This window comes from Barbus barbus (genome assembly GCF_936440315.1).
Source record: "Barbus barbus genome assembly, chromosome: 25".
NCBI classification, from domain to species: Eukaryota; Metazoa; Chordata; class Actinopteri; order Cypriniformes; family Cyprinidae; genus Barbus; species Barbus barbus.
The window spans coordinates 4,910,266-4,932,550 of NC_136753.1; the positions used below are offsets into that span (position 1 = coordinate 4,910,266).

A 22,285-nucleotide genomic window follows, 5' to 3' on the forward strand; every position below is an offset into this window, starting at 1 on the left:
TATAAGCGTTTTGAAAAATGGGGACATGGGGCAATGTCCTCATAAGTCACCTTCTCCTTGTAATACCTATGTAATACCCATGTCATTATACAAATTTATGTCCTCATTTGTCACAAAAACGCGCGCGCACACACACACAGATGTATAATACATAATCTACAAATGCTATCTAAATTCTATATATCTGAAATTGCATTTAATTCCATGAAAACAGATGCTATTTGCACCCGACTGAAAACAGCAGTATGCACTCTTTGCATGGCTATTCAGTATTCTGTTTGCACTCTGGTGTGAATCGCAATATCTGTGTATTCCTCTGTTTATACTACAGTTATATATGTGACCCTGGAAATTGAGATTTATACATCTGTAAGCTGAATAAATAAGCTTTCCATTGATGTATGGTTTGTTAGGATAGGACAATATTTGGCCGAGATACAACTATTTGAAAATGGAATCTGAGGGTGCAAAAAAATCTAAATATTGAGAAAAATTTAATATTTTCATATTACTAATCAAAAATTTAGTTTTGATATATTTACAGTAGGAAATTTACCAAATATCTTCATGGAACATGATCTTTACTTAATGTCCTAATGATTTTTGGCATAAAAGAAAAATCAATAATTTTGACCCATATAATGTATTTTTGGCTATTGCTACAAATATACCCCAGCAACTTAAGACTGGTGTTGTGCTCCAGGGTGACATACAGGCTAACAGCCTTCTCCAGACTAATGGGAAGCAGTGGGAGATTGTAAAAGAACGTCGAAGGAAGCTCAATCAAATGACAGATAATAACACAACTGAGATCATTTGAGTATTTGGAAATGTTCTTCAAGCATGCGCTCTAATAAAGGACCATCTAATAAATACCACTAGATGGCGTCATTCGCTAAGAAATACTCACTTTTGGTGATGTTGTTTAAAATTGATGTTTTGGTCTCCTGACTGTGATCACAGATTTAGTGTTAAACTGTTGGTAGTATAATGGATAGTAATCTATACTTTTATATTTTACATTATACTCTTATATTAATATGGAACAATATATAGCCTAGTCAAAATGCATACAGCAAATGAGTAACATTCTTAAAAGCATATGCATATAGTAGCCTATATATGCTCATTCCTGTTGTGTTGTGTATTTTCATATGTACACACATACATGGGCTATAGACTGTATAATACTAATAATCTTAATATATGGTGACATTTTATATTTTGTATTGAAGTATTAGTTGCTTTGTCTCACTTTAAACCATTCTGTTTGATAAAATGACAGAAAAACAGTATATATTACCAAAGTTTCAAATGATTTCAAAATTCACAAGAATGAACTTGACATATTTCTGTAAGCTTAGCAAAAGCAAACCTGTAGCTCTTTATTTCAATCCTGTCATGAATTCTGTTTGATTTCCATTTGGTTTCGTGTTAAGTTCCTTTTAGGCATAATTTAATTTTTCTTAATATTGTGTAAATAATCAGGAATTATTAAAGTTTAAGTGCCTGAGAATATTGCTATATTGCACAAAACAAAAGGCCAGTTGTCAATAAAAGTTATGATCAGTGTAATTTAAAAAATTAATTTAATTACGAAATAAATGTAATTGTAATCAGTTACAGTTACTGAGAAAAAAAATAGTTTCTTATGAAAATGTTAACGATTACAAAGGGGGTTACATCTTATTTTTTATTATTTTTTTACACACCCACATACAGATTTAATTGACTTTCATAAATTGCATGACTGCTCTAAAATATGAGACACCAATGTTTCAGGAGTTTATGGCACAGAGTAGAACACATGTTTATTCAATAACAGTTTTATTTCCTATTCGGGTATATGCTTTATTTTTTTCAGGCATTGTTCGATGCAAGTGTTTCCTGTCATAGCTATGCAAAGGTTTGATTTCAAAAAGAGTATCATAGCTGTTACAGTTTTTTCAACTGCTTACACACAAAACCTTTGTCACACAATTTCTGAAAGCTGACACTCAAACACTAAATCTGCAAAACCATATGCTAATTCTCATCCTTTAACTCAGTTTTCAATTTCATAAAACACTTTTTGCAAAACACAACCTGCAATTCTCTATGTAACACGCAAATCTAACAGGAATTAATGGCAAGGGTGTTTGCTTTTGAGATGTGTTTGTGATATTTTGAATACAGTGCTTCATTTTGCAAGATATGTGAGGTATTTTGAATTTTGTTTATGCAGTTCTTGGATTTGTGTGTAAAGTTTGAAAAAAAAAGAGGCAAAGTTTTTTGCTGCTGCATTACTTTAATAAAGTCATTGAAATAGTGCACTACTTACATTTTAAGTAGGGTAACCTTTTTCATTTGCAAAGTAACCTTCCCAGCACTGGCAGTGGGTTTGTTGTGGGGCCTGTGAGTGTGTGGATGCTCCTGCAGATCCTCCCCGCCCTTCCCCCTCCTCGAGCCCCGGAAATGAGATGAGGCTCGCGCTCTGGATCTCACACTTTTGGGGGAATCACTTTGTTTCTGCCTGTATTAAAGTTCACCAAAACCGTGTATCGTTTGTTCGCTTCGCAGCGGATTTTCGGATGGCCAGGTTTTGACGTACTTCTGCATGCATTGTTTGCAAAAACTTCTTCTGTGCTTCCCGTTACTCAGCGGCCGATGGGTGAGTCGCCGAAACTCTTTGGTTTACCGTGAAAATGGCCGAAAACTAACTTTATGTTATATTTATCCCTCACTTCGTTGTGTTGAACTGAAATGGAGACTTTTTTCTTCTGGTTTAAACAATCTTTCTTTACCGTTTTCATGCACGAGTCCCCCTTTTGTTCGTAACTGAGCTTGTCCCAACTTGAGATGTTTTGAAGGGGCAGTAATCTGAGAAGAAGCCTGTTGAAATGCTCCAGACCAGACAGAGATGTTCAGAGTTCAGTCTGTGTAAAAGAAATGGTCAAATCTCATGAAAGTGAATCTGTAAAAACACCCAGGCCACATTTCACAACGAAAAAAGTGCTCATATGCTTTATATTTTCCATGAAGCTTATTTAAAATCATTAAGATATTAATATTTACCTGAAAGATGTAAAAAAAAATTGTTTGCATTGTGACATTAAACCTAGCAAATTTTAATTACCCATTTTAATCACTGTGTTGTTATAAAGTGAAAAAAAAATTGTGATGTATTATTTAATATTAAAGTGGCAGCATTTGGCGCATGGTTTTTGTTTCACTGCATTTTATTCTAAATAAAACATTTCATGAAAGCAATAATAGTTCACAATGTAGAAATACGTCTCATTTAGTTTGAAGTATTTATATATCTGGATAAAAAATATAAATTATAGCAAACATTATAATGTATTAAGGCGAATATACACATTTAGCTCGTATATTCGCCTTCCAGTCCTTTAAACGTAGTCATGAACAAGAAACATGTCTCTTATATGTGAAGTAAGTAATTATTGTGGGATAATACAATAATAATTTTAACTAAACTGCAATCTTATGATTAGTAATATATCCTTTCGCATCAAAAAAAAAATGAAGTAATACGTGATAAAAACTAGGTAAAATGTAAAAGACCTTTAACATCCACGTGCTTTTCCTCCTCTCTGTTCTCGTGCAGTGTGTGCTGTGCAAACTGGGACACGCGCTCTTGTTTCCATAGAAACGCACAAGACGCCTTGATACTGCTGTGCCGCTCGCCGCTCCGATTATTCATCAAGACTTCACAAAAACAGCAAGATGGTAAGGAGACAAGCGACACCACGACTCAAGGTGGAAATAAGGTGGAATCCGTTTTATTGCCGCATTTAACCCTTTTAATGATCGCTCGTAGTCATGTGGACCTGCTATGTTGTTGTTGCTGTTAGCTGGTAACGATTAGCTTGCAGTGGTGGAATCAATCAGGAATGTTTATGTTTTGACCTTAAGAAATAGGCTGGTCTATTGATACAATACACCTGTTTTTATTTTGAAGAATTCACCTAGCTCTTTGTTTCCCCCTGCAGCCATTTTATGACAACGTTTACTACCCGTACCCCTCAGATCCCCCGGGAACCCATTCCTCAGCAGGGATCCCGTCTCTCTTGAACTCTCCTCAGAGTCAGCCCTCATCCGGCAGCCTGAGCAGACCGGCCGCATCCAGCATGTCCGGACCGCTTCCGTCCTCCGGAGCCACTGGCATCCCCCCGCCTTTCAAGTTCAGAGCCCGGCGTGAGAATGTAGACTGGCGTCGGATCAACGCCGTGGATGTGGACCGGGTGGCTTCTGAATTGGACTGCCACACTCTACAGGAGCATATCACGGAGGTGACGTTCTGCAGCGTGGAGGGCGAGCGCTGCCAGCGCTGTCAGAGCCCCGTGGACCCGGCCCTGATTAAGCTCTTCCGGCTGGCCCAGCTAACCGTGGAGTACCTGCTGCACTCCCAGGACTGCCTCAGCATCAGCCTGCAGGCGGCCGAGGAGAGGCTTCAGGCGGAGGCGCGCGAGAGGGAGCAGCTCTGCGTCCAGCTGCAGAAAAAAACCCAGGAGGCCAAGACGCTAAAGGAGGAACTGAAGCAGAGGAAGAAGATCATAGCCTCTCAGCAAGCCATGTTCAGCACAGGGATCGGTGCCAATTACCACAAGGTCTGTACAGCCCCGTGGTGGAGTGTGAATGTCTGTATTAGCATTTTCATTGTTGCTGACACCTCCCCCCTCAAGGCCAGACTCCATTCCACCCCTGTCTCACAGTTCATTGACCCTGGTGAATGTAACATGTGCTTTTCTCACATTTGATTGTGTGAAGGAGCAACATTAAGGCTGAATGACAATTCGTGTACTATGCTGAAAATAATACTATGAAAATTATTTTCATTAAGTGAGATAAAGCTGAAATAAAATAATAAGATTAGATGAGAAACATAAACTTAAAAAACTGAAACGGAAATTAGAAATGGCCTTGCAACTAACAGAAAAAAAATCCTTAAAATGATTGCAATGGCATTTCTAAATTAAGACGTAAGGACTAAAATGACTAAAAATTAAATCTAAATAAAGATATTTAAAAAAAATTAATAGGTACAAATTATAAAAGCACATAACAAAATTATTAAAACTTAAACTAAAATTAAAATATATATATATATTAATAAAAACAATAGTAGTATAAAAAGTTTTAGGTTTTTAATGCAAATATCTGTTAAAAAGTATGTTTTTGTTCAACTTTTAGGAGTTTTTTTTTTTTTTTTTTGCATATAGATGGCTTTAAAGCTATCAGACATGGACTAAAAGTAAGCAAACTACCAATTTTGATTTCATGGCATCTTTAAAAGTATGTACTTTACCATCACTAGTGCAGTATGTGCTTTTCTTATCTAGTAAATGTATGTGATCTAGTATTCATTCTAAATGAAGTGATGTCAACACTTTTAAGTCCATAATCAGGCCTGCAGGCCGGGACAGGATTAGCTAATCACCAGACGCTGTGTTTTTTGGACACGGCATTCAGGATTTGGAGAATGAAGCAGATGGTGTCAGCTGGTGACGATGACTTGTACTCCTCTTATAAAAGAGCCTTAAGTGAAGGAAACAAATCAAAGCACCCATCCCCCATCATGCCTATCATCTCCTCCCACTCATCTCATCAATGAAATAAAACCGCATGCTGGATTGCTTTTAGAAACATATCAATATTTGCACCACGGTTATATCTGCTGTTTGCTCATTTGCCATCGTGGAATTGTCGCTCCTGATTGCGGCCAGCTGTTGCCAAGGCAAAACCTGGTGTTCCGTGTGGTTGCTAGGAAAAGCACAGGCGTCTGACAGCAGAATCGAAATGAAAGTGCTGCTCATGGTTTACTGTTTAATTCAGGATCAGGTGTTTTTAACTGTGAGCAATAACGTGATTATCTAAATGTAGGCCGAGTTGGATCTGTCAAATTCTCCCCTAAAAACAAAAAAATAAGTTACATTTTCCATAAATTACGGTAAAGAGAGTGAGATATTTTTTTGCATATGAATTGAGAGAACTGAGGTGGAAATGTCATTAAAATAATGTCAAAATTGGGAAAAATGTTAAGCAAAATACAATTAAAATATATAATTTAGCATTTAAAAATAATATAAATTCGCTTTATTATTACTGTAATAAATAGATTATAATCATCTTTAGACAAAATAATATTTGTTTTTTTTATTCAAATAAAAACAGCATAAATATAAACCAGTACAATTAATAGTATAATATAAACTTGAGAAATAGTTTCATTTTTGTATTTCACTGTAGGAGGATAAAAATATTAATCTTAAAATAACCTTATTTTTCTCTTTAAAAAACTACTTTTTGATTTTGAGCTGAAATTGGACCCAGATATTTCTCTACAGTTTTCTCGAGGTTCCTCCAGCTCTGTGTTCAGTGTCTTGGTCTTTGTTCAACACCTGCTGAGGCTGCAGATTGACACCAATGGATCCTAAACACATAATTGCATTTCACAGTTGATTTGGGAAGTTATGTTAGTGCAGCAATGCAATTATGTCACACAGTGGGAGTTTTACGGAGACAGTCTTCCTTGTCTTGTTGCAGAATAAAAGGCAAAAGCAGAGCATGTGTTTGTGATGGGTATCAGTGGCAGTGTGGTTAAATTTGCATGAGAGTACCAGACAGGCGTTTTGGCTGCTAAATGTGGTGTATGATGTGCAGTGTTGAGGATTTTCCACATATCTGTGAATTGGAGCGAGAAGTAGAGCGGGGAAAATATGTAACATCAACCCTGCACCACCCGGTGTTTCCATGGCAACGTGCCCACATTGTCTCTTGGTATTATTGGTGAGTGGAGTGTGAGTGACAGCTGTGTTGAGCTGCACCGACACCTGCTCATCACCTGAGCGGCGCTCGCGCTCACTTTAACCTTCAGCAACATTTCTCCTAGGAACATTTGCTTTTTAGATCACCCAAAAAGAAAGATTCTGTCATCATTTACTCACCCTTACCATGTTTTCCCAACCTATATGACTTTGTTTTTGTATTTCATCTGTATTAATCTTCACAGATTTGGTGTCACATAAATTAATCAAGCCCCTGATTTTGTTTGCGATTCAGTGCCAACACTGTGAGAAAGCCTTCATGAATGCCTCTTTCCTGCAAAGTCACATGCAGCGCAGACATCCAACGGAGTTTGACATCAGTGAGTTCAAACTGAATCACTTCACAATGTGTGCCTGTTGGATTTTGCTTGCTCATGCGAAAAAGAAGTACATGTTTAGCATGCTATTAAAGTACTTATGGAAATAATATACTAAAAGAAAAAACGTAATTGCAAACTAAATGTAATGTTTTCAGTGAACTGCATGTTATTTGCAATTAAATAAAAACGTTTTATAGTTTTTTATAATACATACATTTAATAAAATGTAGAATTTGTAATAAATTAAAAGAAAATATAATGGTATTTATAAAATATACATTTAGAATAAATTAAAACCTATTATAGATTTTTATACTTAAATTAATTAAAATGTATAATTGATAATAAATAAGAGTAAAGAGCTGAACTTTAGAGCATTTTTGCCTACATAAGTTGGTCTATTAGTACTATTGCCTTTGAAATATGGTTAAAGTGTACATCCAAATGTAATGTCAAGGATTTCTAAATAGAAAATATACTTTAATGTCATTTCTGATTGAACTATTATGTATTTAAATGTATTAATGCATTTGTAATGATCCAAAGTTGCCATGCAGTACATTTAAAATATATGAACTTATCACACTACAGTTAAAATTCTAATCTTTAGTATGTCAGTCAACACATCAAACTAAGTGCTTCTCTAAAGCATGACAAAATATTATAACAATGCGATTTAACAACTATTTCAAATGTAAAGTAAAACTTTAAATTTATTTGTCATTACAAAGTGCACTTTTAGTGTGTTATGAAACAGCCTCTCTTTAATTCCACTTAAGTGGCCTTTTATATTTAATTCATATTGTATTACTTGCAAGTACAGCAAAATTGACTTGTAAGATTTGAAGTACACTACGAGTGCACATTCAGTACAGTTAACAACAACGTCTCATATTTTCCAGAACTGATGACTGATAATCAGAAAAAAATTCAGACCATGAAGTTACAAGAGGAAATCAACAAACTACAAGAGCAGTTGACCCTGGTCACGACCCAAATGGAGACCCAGCAGAAAGACTACACTGCTAAACAGGTTAGAGGAGACAAAAAAGACACCATGTTTTAATAGAATGATTTGTTATTTGAAATAAGTATGTCATACTCTATTTTCTCCAGGAGAAAGAGCTCATTCAAAGGCAGGAAGAGTTTAAGAGACAACTGGAAATATGGAAAGAAGAAGAGAAAATGCGGATGAACAGCAAAATAGATGAAGTCAAGCAAGCCTGTCAGCGGGACATGGATTCAATGCATCAGAAGAACAGAAACCTAGAAAATGTGTGTTTTTATTTCATTTACTCAGCCTTATCTTATCTTATGTAATACTATATAATATGCTGGATTTGCAAACTTTGCTGGATATAAATGAACATGGTGATAAAGGATAAAATACATTGATCAAACAAGGCAAAAATGTATTGATATTATGTGATGTGATTGTACTGAAATGGCATTATTATGGTACTTTCCTCTCCTCAGGAGATGCTAAAATTACAGCAGAAAAATATCCAGGAACGTGTGCAGCCGGTACAGACACAGCCCAGTACATCAGCCAGCAATGAACACTGGCAGGAAGTTGTTAAACTTCAGCAAAAACTCCACAAACAAGTAAGAGATACAACATTCAGATGATTTGGTACAGTCCAGTACACCACACCTTAGAATGGAAATTGCTGTAGTTTTAAAGCTGATGTTTTTCTTTACTCAGGAGGTGAAGTGGGCAGGGAAAATGCAAAAGATAAAGGAGGAACATGACAGTGAAAAAAGTCTGGTAGGTCTCACAGGCATCATGTAGCTGTTTAAATACAGAAATAGCTCATGTATCCACACATCCATTATATCTGTTCCATCAGCTTCAGGAGGAGCTGTTCAAACTGCACTCGGCCGTGTCAGAAGGGAGAGAGGAATCACGACGACAGGTGCAGGAGCTGAGCCACAGGCTGCAGGAGCAGCAGCAGATTATTGCTTCCCAAAACAAGCAGGTCAGTACTGTATCCCATTCCCAGCACAGGAAGAGGCTTGATTGTTCAGGATTTCCTGTATTAGCGCAGCGGCCCACAGCATAATCTTTAGGTTCAGGCTGAAGGAGTGTATGGCTGAGAATGTGTAATTATCATCACACTGATTGTGTTGTCGGCTCATCATTATGCAGGTTGTTCTTTCAGTGAAACTTAAGTGTGAAGCGACGGCTCAGATAATGTGTTGCTGACTGGGTTTTGTTGTTTTAAGAAATAACATGCTGTTTTGTTTATATGACAGATGAAGATCTCGTCAAAGCCACCAGCAATAACAGTACAGCGTGAAGGTATGTACACATTATTTTTTTGGACAAACCTAATAGAACTTTTTAATATTTGAGAGATGGATTTTCCTCAGAATTCAATTATTTTTTATATTTTTTGTTTCAGTGGTTGCTGCCCTGGCACCAGAGACTAAATCTAAAGTGGTGCTCAGTGGTAAGTCCCTGCATAATATTGTGTTGTTAGATAATGTCAAAATAATATCGACCCCTAAACATCATGTAGATCACAGTTCACACACTGTGACCTAATTAGGGATGTGATAAATCTTCAAAAAATAAATACAATTTCTTCAAAGATTTATAACCTGCTGCAACTATCAAAGCTTTTGCATGTTGTAATATCAGGCTTTTGGAACAAAGGATCTACATGTTGCTTTATTATAAAAAAGCAAGATCGGAGCAATGTCAAAATGTGAAATTGTGTGTGTGTGTGTGGGGGGGGGGGGGGGGGGGTCTTCATTGCATCGTACTGCGAAGCAAAATCTCATTAGTCTAAAATCATGCTGTATTTTAAACATTGAATATGTTCTGATTTGCTTTGTTCAGCAATTCACTCTCAGTGAGGACAGAAATATCACTTGATAAGCTTGATGTATAACGACTAGTTAGGAAAAGCTGTCAGACCTAATGCTGTTCTACTGTTCAAAAGTTTGAGGTCAGCAAAGTTTTTAATGTTTTCGGCAGAAGTCTCCTCATATAGGCTGTAAAAAAAATACAGTAAAAATAGTAATATTGTGAATTTAATATATTTTAAAAATGTAATTTATTCCTGATGCCAAAGCTTTCATTTCTACAGTCTTGTCAGTGTCACATGATTCTTCAGAAATGATATGCTGATTTGGTGTTCAAGAATCGTTTCAGTGCGTCAGCGGCTTGATAATTTTGTTGAAACCATGATACTTTTCAGGATTCTTTGATGAATAGAAAGCACAGCATTTGCTTGAATTTGAAATCTTATGTGTCATTATAAATGTCTTTACTGTCACATTTGGTCAGTGGAATGCTTCACTGCTGAAAAAAAGTATTCTTTTTTTTTTTTACTTTCTGACCCCAAATGTCTGAACTGTAGTTTATGTCTGCTGAAGGTTAACTTTGTGTTTTTGGTGTACACTAGCATAGAGATGGCTTCAAATCTAATGCACTGTACATGTAACTAACAGGCACATGATGTAATGGGGTCTTTAATCAGCATGTGGTCAGTATGGGTAATATCAGTGTAAAATGAGAGGGTTAGATTTGAATATGTCCATCCATAACCCCTGCACTCTTCTCTGACCTCTTTGCACTGTCCTATTAGAGCAGTCCAGCTCAGTCCATAAACTGGATCCTATAGTGGAGCTGTCTGAGGAGGAGAAAGGTAAAGCAGTAGAGTGAGTGTAGACGTCTGTGGCATGCTCGCATCCGTCTGCATGGATCCGTGGCTCAGGTCTGTGTGTTCAGTCTGAGCATGTGCTAAAGTGAAGTGCTGAGCATGCCAAACTAAAGGCATGAGCTAGAAGATCTGTCTCCTCAGTAAACACAGATTTTATAGCATGCATGTAATCACTGGACAGCTCAGTGCAAGAGAAAGGAAATTTCATTGTACAGTAAATGAGCATATATTTGAAGTGCTTGTATTCTCCATTGTTCATGGGTTTGAAAAATATAAAAGTCATTGTACAATTGCAGAGGCATTTCCAGTTTTACTTCAGTTATATTTTTTAATATATTTATATATTTTTTTTTTCCCATTTTGCAAGGTCAGACTAATTTATTTATTTTAGTTATAAAAAATTGCAAGCAAATTGCAAGCCCTGTTTACATCTGATATTAAGATATGAAGTGGTTAGGTGAATTGTTTATTATTTAAATATTATAATTATACTTTTATATACACCAACATTTAAAGGTTTCGGGTTAGTACAATGTTTATTTTTTAATAATATTTTTATTCAGCAAATTCACATTAAATTGATCAAAAGTGAAAGTTAATACAGATTTCTTCTTCAAATAAATGCTGTTCTTTTGAACAAAGCATCCTGCAAAATGTATCACAGTTTCCACAAACATATTAAGCAGCATAACTGTTTTGAACATTGATAATAATAATAAAATAAAAGATTCTTGAGTAGCAAATGAGCATAATAGAAAGACCTCTGAAGGACTGTGTGACACTGAAGACTGGAGTGAATAAATTACATTTTAATTATTTATTTTTTAAGTTATTTTAAATTTCAGTCTTTATTATATTTTTGATTCAATAAATGCAGCCTTGATGAGCATGACAGGGTTTTTTCGTTTATTTGTTTGTTTTACTTTGTCTATGCAGTTGCCTTATAGAGCAATGGTGTTCATCTTTTTTATGCTATAAGAGTATTTTACAAAACCATGTTATGATGTTTAAATGTAGCATCTGCCACTGCAATTGTAGAATGGCAGAACATTTATTCCAGAGCATGTGTCATCCAACATAGGGAGTGCCACTTACTATAGCCATTCGTCTTATATTTTCAGATTCCTCTAGCATCTCTGAAGGTCACACAGAGAGCCGGTCCTGGCAGCAGGAAGTGCAGGAGCTGTTGAAGAACCCAAGCTTAAGGAGAGACATGCATCTGGCAGCTCAGCAGAACCTTGATGATAGACTGCAGAACTTAGGCATCAAGGTAGTTAGTGTCAGCCTGCATTACAAAATAACTTATGACAAAAATATATAGATTATACAGCTGGACTGCAGTTGAGCAGCCATGGCGCTGTATAATCTCTCCGTCTATCATGTTGTTCAGGGAGTCAGTGGTCTCTCTAAAGGGGCGTTTAAGAGCACCATGACCCAGGTAATAACTGATCGTCAGAAGAGACAGGAAGAGGATCCAGTGTATCGGAGGGCTCTGAAAGAGATCGGCCATAAACTGGAGCAGAGAGTGAAGGAGAGGAACACAGAGCAGCCAGCCAGACCCAAACAACATGAACAAGGTCGGGATTTGCCCTCACAGTTTCAAGGCTGGGAACAAGACTTAAAAATGTCTATTCACAACATGTTTATTACTGTTAACTAAAACCAAAACCATTAAACACAGTTTTGCGTTTTACAGTTGTTGCTTAGTTTAACATGAAGTGCTAAAGTAACTAACACTAAAACTGAAATAAAAAGTAATAAAAGCTATATAAACATGTAAAAAAAAATTTAAATGACAACTTTCAAATTAAAATGAAAACATAAATAAAAACTAATTTAAAATATGAATAAAACTGTAATAATGTGTAAATGCGGTGTTTCACCCAGTTTTTGTGAGTGCTTTGTTATTTGTGTTTTGTTGCTCGCTTAAATCGTGTTTCTGTGGCATACATGCGTTTGTTTTCAGTCAGGATGCTGCCTTAGAAGGCTTATGCAGACAGTGGATCTGATTTTTGCCTTATTCTCTTGCAGTGGTTCAGTCCAGACCCAGATCCAGCAGTTTTCCATCTACAGTTACTCGAGTGGTGTCAGGCCCTGCTCCTAAACAGCAGCACACCCCACAACCAACTCCACGCACCCTGCCCAAGACCTCCGCACCGCTACAGCAACACAGGTACAGCAACATCTACTCTGGCCTTCAAGAAAAAAGTGTTTTTTATCTTCAGATAAATAACATAGAAATTGAAATAAAATTACAATACAAAATATAGCTGCAAGCAGCAATTACCGGGGTTCAAGCACTTAAGGTGGGCTTGGCCAACCTGGATGTATGGCTGACAGTTAAACACCGTGCAAAATGGAGAATAGGCTTACAGACACAACATACACACACACACACGCACACACACACAGACATTTAATGATTTAACTAGTATATTAATACTCTATAAGCATATTTACACACACACAGACATACATGCACACACATTTTATCCAAGCATGGTTTATTCAAGCATGTCCAATCAACAGTGTTATTTTAGTATTATTAATGCACAGTTATAGTATTTGTAATATTTAATTTTTTTTTATATATATATTTTTTTTTTATGTTATTGTTAATTTTGACATTTTTAGTTCATTTTAAGTTTTTCTTCTTCATTTTTAATTCATCTGTTTTTGCTCTTTAAATGTGCCTAGTTAGTTTTTATTCATTTATATTTCTGTTTTAGTTTTTATTTTAATTATTTTAATATAAAAAAGTTTGAAACTAAATAAAATAAAGGTTTTTTTTATTTTATTTTCAATTAACGTGTTTTTTAATTAACAAATGTTAATTATTGTTAATTATAAAATTTAGGTAACGCTTTATTTTAAGGTGTCCTTGTTACACATTACATGTACTTACTATTATAATAACAATTAATTATGAATAATTACATGCAAGTAATCCTAACCATATAGTTAGTACATGTAGTTAATTAATATTGCTCAGTATTTAAATGTATAATTACACAGTAACAAGGACACCTTAAAATAAAGTGTAACCTAAAATTTAAACAACTACAACACTGACAATCAAGTTTCAATCAGTCATGTGTCACATTATAGAAGCGAACTGTGCTTCGCAAATACCGTTTCCTGTTTACTTTATTTTGTTTGTTGTTCATCACTTCGGCTACGATCACTGATTTTATTTTGTTATCACTTTATCAATTTGCGATATTTTGTGCAATGCCTTTTTCTGGGTTGTATGAACGTGCATATTGCATCTCGCCTACAGAACTCCTCCATTCAGCTCTGATGAAGAATCATCTGAGGAAGAGGAATCATCTGAGGAAGAAACCCCTCAAACACAGAAGAAATCCACCCTGGTCAACAGCACCACAGTCAAGGCCCAGACAGCTAAAACACAGCAGCGTTTGACCCCTCACGCTCCTGCTGTGCGCTCCGCTGCTCCCGTGATCAGTGCGGACAGAACGGACGTGACGGCTCTGAGCGAGAGCGACAGCGAGTGGACCGACGGCAGCGAGATGGTGGAGATCAACCTCTCACAGCTACACAAACACACTGACCAGAATGGAAACGTGCAGAAGATTACTCACAGTAAGACTCGCTTCTTATGTCAGGACGGTGTGGAGTTGTTGTATTGCAAATGAAAACAAAAATGTTACTAATTTGTATTGTTTGTGTTGTTTTCTGTAGGTAATGTGAAAACTCTTAGCAAAAGCCTTGAAAAACAGCTGGAAGCACGAGGCCCAAAGAAACCAGCAGGGGGCGTTAATATGTTGCTTGAAAAGCCAACAGCTGTCAAAAATATAAAGCAAGACGCAAGGAAAGAGCTAAAGGTGAGACCTGCTTATAGGTTAATAAATGTGATACTGTAATCTACCACAACAGAGAACAGGTGGAAAATGTCAACATTTATTGAAGTACTTTGACATTTAATTCAATTCTTATTGAGAAGCCACATGTTAATGAGTGTTAAATAATAACATACATTATTAATAAAAATTACAGTAAACACTTATTCATTTAGGTAATGTAGCTCATCATCATAACTGTAGTAAATATTGTAGATAATGTATACACTACTGTTCAAAAGGAATTCATGTTTTTATTCGGCAAGGATGCATAAAATCGATCAAAAGTAACAGTAAAGACATTTATAATATTAAAAATCAGATTAAACTATTTAAAATATGAAAAAAAAACATTTTTGTCACTGTAAGTACAATAAATATCAACTGAAACCAAATCAAATATAAAAACTTAAAAGTTATTATATTTCAGCTGGTTGACATTTCTCATTTCTATTTAGTTTAACTTGATGTACTAAAGAGCTAAAACTGAAATGTGACCCTGGACCACAAAACCAGTCATAAGGCTCTTTTTTTTATTATTGAGATTTTTACATCACCTGAAAGCTGAATAAATAAGGTTTCCATTGATGTGTGGTTTGTTAGGATCGGACAATATTTGGCCGAGATGCAACTATTTGAAAATATGGAATCTGAAGGTGCAAAACAAAATCTAAATATTGAGAAAATCACCTTTAAAATTGTCCAAATGAAGTTCTTGGCAATGCATATTACTGATCAAAAATTAAGTTTTGATATATTTATGGTAGGAAGTTTACAAAATATCATCATGGAACATCTTTACTTAATATCCTAATGATTTTTGGCATAAAAGAAAAATTGATAATTTTGACCCATACAATGTATTGTTGGCTATTGCTACAAATATCCCTGTGCGACTTACGACTGTGGTCCAGGGTCACAAAAGAAAATGAATAAAAACTGTGTAGATATTGAAAAATAAACAAACTAATAAAATGACAAAATTACTAAAAGTTTAATTAAGTGTTAAATGAAAACATAAAAACTAATTCAAAACATTAATAAAAACCATAATAGGATCTCAGTAATACTAAAATAAAACTGGATTACTGGATGCAGAAAAATTAGCTTTTCCATCACATGAATAAATGACATTTTATAATATATTAAAATAGAAAACATTTTAAATTGCAATAATATTTCAGAGTGTTCCTGTTTTTATTGTATTGTTTTAATCAAAAATATCCAGCCTTAGTGAGCATATTAGACTGACTTCAAAAGCATGTACTGACCCCACATTTGTGAATGGTAGGTATAATTCAATAAAGTTTATTTTTATTATTTATTTATTTGATTTTTGCATTCCTTACTCCTGAAATGAGTTAGTCTTTGTCTCTGTACTAGATTTGTAATGGGTTGTTCTGCCCTGTTGCTTTCAGTACACAGATGAAGATGATGAGGATGATGACTGGGATATCTCCTCTCTGGAGGATGTGCCCGCTGTAATCAAACCCAGCCAATGTCCCGTACCCGTCAGGAAGAGCCTGGACAAGAGTCTGGACACCAGCACTAGTGTGTGGGGCTCATCGACGGGCAAAGGACAGAAGCCAGGTACACAGAATTCATTATTAACTCAAAAGATTTTATTAATGAGAAATCGTGGCTTTAAATGATTTACATCTTAGAAACTCTGATTGCTTGCAGAAAAGTGACTGTGCTTTTTTCATTTAATCTTAACCATTGTCATACAAATTTAGATTTTTTTAAATAATTTAATTGATACGTTAATATTACTTGTTATAGTTTAGTAGAAAGACTGGCTGTGATTCTGATTTCTTTCTTTGTGTTTCTTAGGCCTCACAGACGCAGGAACCGGCAGCACTCTCAAGAGCAGTTTAGTGACCGTCAGCGATTGGGATGATTCAGATGAGATATAATAAAATGCAGCAGAGAAATACCAAAACATCCTCAAGTTAATATACCTTATACCTTATATGTAATATCCAGTATCTATTGTAGCTCAGGCTTAGTGATCATTCAGGGACAGCCGTGCAAAAACAGTTTGATGTTAACAGTGTTAAAGGTACTTTATATGAAATATACAGGTACAAGAACACCTAATAATAAAGAACAGCCAAGGGATGTTGCACTTTAAAATGATTGCCTCGTATTTTTAATAGTTTATGTAATGTGTAAAATACTGATTTATTAAATTCACTTTTTCAAACACTTCAAAGATTCTTTGTTTTGGACATACTATCAGTTACATTTAATCATTCAGTAGACGCTTTTATCCAAATGAGGACAATAGAAGCAATCAAACCAACAAAAGAACAACATGTAAAAGCTGTGACAAGCATCCTGCTGTATCACAATGGATAAAGCAATGGAATTTTTCTAAGTTATGTTTTTAAGTTACACAGTTGAGTCTATGAGGGGCCTGGCAGTTCTTGGAAACTGGCTTTCTTGTGTTCCTCTCCTCCCTCTACTCTGTCTGTTTTCTCTGTTCACTCTGTATGATTGGTGAGAAGGAGGGATGATGACAGCTGTGGGTCTGGACGAGCCCGGCAGCATGTACGTCCGTCTGGTGCGCGCTGTCATGTAAGTTGCGAGTCTCCTGGGTTTCTTGGTAAACCTGAGGAAATGCAAAAAACATTGAAAACACACAGTACACTACTATTAGGAAATTCTGCATCCAGCAAGGATGCACTACATTGATAAATGTCTATGGCATTTATGGTTTTATGAAAGATTTTAATTTCAAACAAATGCTGTTTTTTATATATTCATCAAAGAATACTTAAAAAATTTGTCAGTTTCCACAAAAATAGTAAGCCGCTGTTCAATATTGATAATAATACAGTGCAATGAGCCAGACCTTCGTGGGAATGACTTTCTTGCAGAGAAATAGCATATGACTGCACTCCCACATATAACCAGACACGAACCTCCCCAGCCGATGAAGAGAGCTGCACCCAGCTCAAATCTGAGAAAAAATAAAAACCTTAAAGGTGAGGTTTCTAAGATTTTTATGTCAAAATACATTCTCTTAACCCAGTTAATTCTTCTTTGACTACTTTAAGTATGCCATTCAGGGGGGGTTATCTCCCCCTAAAATACTAGTAAAGTCTCCCAGGCACAATCAAAACATTTAGAGCGGGCTGCTCTGATACGTTAATCTCTTCCAGCTCAACCAATAGCGAGAGTTTGGGGCGTGGTTACTGTAACTGACTGACAGGGTTGCCAAGTTCGTAGGTTTTCCCCCTGAACTGGGCTAATTTTATATTGTTGATTTTTCTCCGGCAGGTTACGGTACATTCACATGGGGCGTCGGCGTCGACAGAGAGTATCTTGCTATAGGGAGATGAGAGGGTCTGTATTACTTAATATTGGAGAAAGCGTAATGGCTAACTTGGATCATGTGTCCCTTACTAACCAATCAGATTACAGCCTTGACGTCATTGAATTTCAGTCAGAGTTGTGCGACACTCGATCACTGTTTACGGATCCCATAGGAATGAATGAGAAGTGCCTTAAGCTGAATCCCACCTGTCGCAAAAAGTCAAAAGTCCAAAGTCAATGGCTAAGCCAGAACGTGTTTAGTCTGGGTGGGACTATAGCTAATATGTTGTGGGAAAAGAAACTTGGTTACAGAGGTGCAAACCAAAATTGGACCTACCAAAATAAACAGGGACAGAAAACTTAGGAAAACAAGGGTAAATAATGACAGTGCTTTTACAAGATGGAGGAATTTGAAGAAATATTATGATGAACTCGCGGAGTTTCTTCATGACAGGTAAGCTAAACGTGCTACATGTTGTTAGATGTTTACTGTCAAGCTCCAGATAAAATATTGTATTATTCTTATTATCAGAATAAGAATAATACAACCCGAATTCCGGAAATGTTGGGATGTTTTTTAAATTTGAATAAAATGAAAACTAAAAGAATTTCAAATCACATGCGCCAATATTTTATTCACAATAGAACATAGATAACATAACAAATGTTTAAACAGAGACATTTTACACTTTTATGCACAAAATGAGCTCATTTCAAATCTGATGCCTGCTACAGGTCTCAAAATAGTTGGGACGGGGGCATGATTACCATGGTGTAGCATCTCCTCTTCATTTCAAAACAGTTTGAAGACGTCTGGGCATCGAGGTTATGAGTTTCTGGAGTTTTAGTGTTGGAAATTGGTCCCATTCTTGCCTGAGATAGGTTTCCAGCTGCTGAAGAGTTTGTGGTCATCTTTGACGTAATTTTCATTTAATGATGTGCCAAATCTATAGGTGAAAGATCTGGACTGCAGGCAGGATAATTCATCACCCGGACTCTTCTACTATGAAGCCATGCTGTTGTAACAGCTGCAGTATGTGGTTTTGCATTGTCCTCCTGAAATAGACATCGTCTGGAAGGGAGCATATGTTGCTCTAAAACCTTTATATACCTTTCAGCATTCATAGTGCCTTCCAAAACATGCAAGCTGCCCATACCATATGCACTTATGCACCCCCATACCATCAGAGATGCTGGCTTTTGAACTGAATGCTGATAACACGCTGGAAGGTCTAACTCCTCTTTAGCCTGGAGGATACGGCGCCCGTGATTTCCAACAAGAATGCCAAATTTGGACTCGTCTGACCATAGAAACACTTTCCACTTTGAAACAGTCCATTTTAAATTAGCCTTGGCTCACAGGACACGACGGCGCTTCAGGACCATGTTAACATATGGCTTCCTTTTTGCATGATAGAGCTTTAGTTGGCATCTGCAGATGGCACGGCAGATTGTGTTTGCCGATAGTGGTTTCTGGAAGTATTCCTGGGCCCATTTAGTAATGTCAATGACAGAATCATGCCGATGAGTGATGCAGTGTCGTCTGAGGGCCCGAAGACCACGGGCATCCAACAAAGGTCTTCGGCCTTGTCCCTTACACACAGAGATTTCTCCAGTTTCTCTGAATCTTTTGATGATGTTATGCACTGTAGATGATGAGATTTGCAAAGTCTTTGTAATTTCACATTGAGGAATGTTGTTTTTAAAGTATTCCACAATCTTTTTACGCACTCTTTCACAGATTGGAGGGCCTCTGCCCATCTTTACTTTTGAGAGACTGCCTCCCTTTTATAGCTAATCATGTTGCAGACCTGATGTCAATTAACTTAATTAGTTGCTAGATGTTCTCCCAGCTGAATCTTTTCAAAATGTCTTGCTTTTTCAGCCCTTTATTGCTCCCGTGCCAACTTTTTTGAGACCAGTAGCAGGCATTAAATTTGAAATGAGCTCATTTAGTGGATAAAAGTGTAAAATGTTTCAGTTTAAACATTTGTTATGTTCTCTATGTTCTATTGTGAATATAATATTGGCTCATGTGATTTGAAAGTCTTTTAGTTTTCATTTTATTGAAATTTAAAATACGTCCTTACATTTCTGGAATTCGGGTTGTAATATGACACGTTTGTAAATGTTGTTTTAATATTATTTTTTATTTGTAATTTCTCTAGGTGACAGAAACGACATGCCTCACCTTTAAAGGTGCTGTATGTAAGATTGACACTTAGCGGTTGAACTCGGTATTGCAGTCCAAATTCAAAATATTGGAGAGGGTTTTTTTCACCCGGCCCCTCCTTCTCAGATTTGAGGCACACACAGGTTGCCAGATTAATGACACCAACAGGAATAAGCGCACATGACGATGAATGAAATGAAATACGCTGTGTTTTCCGCCAACTGGCAACCCGGTGTGCTGAAATACAATTGGGTAAACTGGCAGTGGGCGGGTTTCACAAATCAAAACACTAACCGACATTCCGGCCCAGAAAGCACATTTTCAAAGGAGAATAACTGACTGTTTTTCAGATAAACAATTATGTTAACTTAGCATGTTTCTTAAATATCTGCAAACATATTATGCTATTTTTATGCTTTAGTAGAGTCAAAAACTTACATACAGTACCTTTAAATACTTTCATATATGTTATTATTACAATTGAAATAATTATCAATGCGTGACTATTTTAAAATACATCATAGTTACATACTTCTGTTCCAAGTAATATGGATCCACAAAGTTTGAACGAACTTTATTTCCCCACCAGGAGTACACTGTCATACCACAAAAACCTGCCAAACAGACACAGCAGCACATCAGTTTATGATACTCAATTTATGCTTTAGGCAAAAATATTAATGAACAAAAATTTGTACCAGATGCCATGAACGTCAAAGCTGCTGCAAATGTAACTCTGGCGTTGGCAAGTTCAGAACCTCCAATTTTGGTACATTTCATCCCAATGAGGGCAAGAACAGCCCCCCAGAAGCCAAAGATCACAGAGATGACAGCCAGGGCCCTGCATACATGGAGGAAAACTAACAAACCAGAGAGAGATACATGAAAAGCATGTCCTTTGGAAGCTTATTTCCACAAAAAAAAAAAAAAAAAAATTAAAAAGTGAACTGTGACTTTATCTCATTATTCAGATGACTTTCTGGCAATTCAGACTTTTTTATAAAATATTTCAAAATCAGAATTGCAAGATATAAACTTGCAACTCTGATAAAAATGTCAAAAACTGTAAGGGAAAAAAAGCAAGAATTCTGAGATTATAGCTCATAATTCTGAAGAATTTTACTATTCTGAAGAATTGTGAGAAAAAATGTGACTGTGAGATAAAAAAAGTCAATTCACTTTATTTTTTATTTATTTATTTAAAATTTTGTGGTGCAATCATCTAGGCTGCATTTGTTTGATAAAAAAAAAAAAACAGTAAAACGGTGATATTGTGAAATATTACAATTTAAAATAACGTTTCTATTTTAATATGTAATTTATTCCTTTAATGGTAGAAATGAACTTTCAAGATTTGAAACAATATTTTTGTGGAAACTGTGATACAGAATTCTTTGATGAATAGAAAGTTCAATTAGAATACAATTTATTTTGAAATAGGAATCTTTTGAAAAAATAGGAATGTCTTTACTGTCACTTTTTATCGACAAAGTGTTTATTTTGATTATTTCTTTCAAAATAAATAAATAAATCTTACTGTCCCCATACTTTTGAACAAGATTGTAAATAAGATACTCAAAACAACTGCAAACATTCAAAAACTAATTTTTACATCAAATTCTTTTGGCTTACACACTAAACATCCAGTAGCCTATCAATCGAAAAATGTATTCTCTTTCTCCTAAGAACCATGAGCCTGTCATTGAATTTTTTTTTCACCAAATCATGGCACATCTCAGTTTCAACAGTGATTCCTTACCAGGCAGGTCCATCATGGACGGGTAGTATTTACAGTCAGATACTCCTGTGGTGTCTGAGACACAGTCCATCCAGAGGTTGGAATAGTAATCACCAGTGGTCAGAACCACAGAGCCCACCTCTGAGAAGGTCCAGTACTCAGTGGCCAGAGTGGAACAGATCAAAATCCAGCCACTTAAACACGACAAAAAGCAACCGATCTCCACATACATCACCACTGTTCGCTGCCTCATGCTGCCAGCTTCACACGACTGAGGAACGGAACAGAAGTTGAAAGATCTATGGAACGAGAGTTCCTGAATTGCTGTGAGGTTTCAAGCCAACATGGAATAAAATTACATGGTGGTGTGTGTCC

At 36.1% G+C, this 22,285-nt stretch overlaps 2 protein-coding genes across 3 annotated transcripts; one reads left to right on the top strand and one right to left on the bottom strand.

Moving 5' to 3' along the window:
- The first annotated feature begins 2,427 nt into the window (after positions 1-2,427).
- Positions 2,428-16,890, top strand: dzip1 (DAZ interacting zinc finger protein 1). Of its 2 annotated transcripts, XM_079377371.1 has the most exons (19): positions 2,428-2,650; positions 3,608-3,729; positions 3,993-4,610; positions 7,063-7,147; positions 8,050-8,180; positions 8,264-8,422; positions 8,624-8,752; positions 8,853-8,915; positions 8,998-9,126; positions 9,404-9,449; positions 9,553-9,600; positions 10,744-10,803; positions 11,940-12,088; positions 12,209-12,395; positions 12,850-12,991; positions 14,099-14,421; positions 14,521-14,663; positions 16,097-16,268; positions 16,512-16,890. In XM_079377371.1, exons 2-19 carry the CDS (start codon positions 3,727-3,729, stop codon positions 16,592-16,594), a joined length of 2,670 nt encoding a protein of 889 aa, XP_079233497.1. In that variant the 5' UTR covers positions 2,428-2,650; positions 3,608-3,726; the 3' UTR covers positions 16,595-16,890. The 2 variants fall into 2 exon arrangements, with proteins under 2 accessions (XP_079233497.1, XP_079233498.1); XM_079377372.1 differs by lacking the exon at positions 10,744-10,803 and having other exon boundaries at positions 2,441-2,650.
- Positions 16,891-17,072: 182 nt separating this feature from the next.
- Positions 17,073-22,163, bottom strand: LOC306844773 (claudin-10-like; the record flags this gene model as incomplete). Its single annotated transcript, XM_079377154.1, has 5 exons — positions 17,073-17,292; positions 17,536-17,643; positions 20,705-20,786; positions 20,871-21,032; positions 21,932-22,163. 5 exons carry the CDS (start codon positions 22,161-22,163, stop codon positions 17,073-17,075), a joined length of 804 nt encoding a protein of 267 aa, XP_079233280.1.
- Positions 22,164-22,285: the final 122 nt, after the last annotated feature.

Bases quoted from the DNA above. Each gene is read 5' to 3' on its own strand.
- dzip1 (XM_079377371.1), top strand. The intron at 9,601-10,743 runs GTAAGTCCCTGC...CTGTCCTATTAG, and splicing joins ATCTAAAGTGGTGCTCAGTG to AGCAGTCCAGCTCAGTCCAT. The intron at 12,396-12,849 runs GTCGGGATTTGC...ATTCTCTTGCAG, and splicing joins ACCCAAACAACATGAACAAG to TGGTTCAGTCCAGACCCAGA.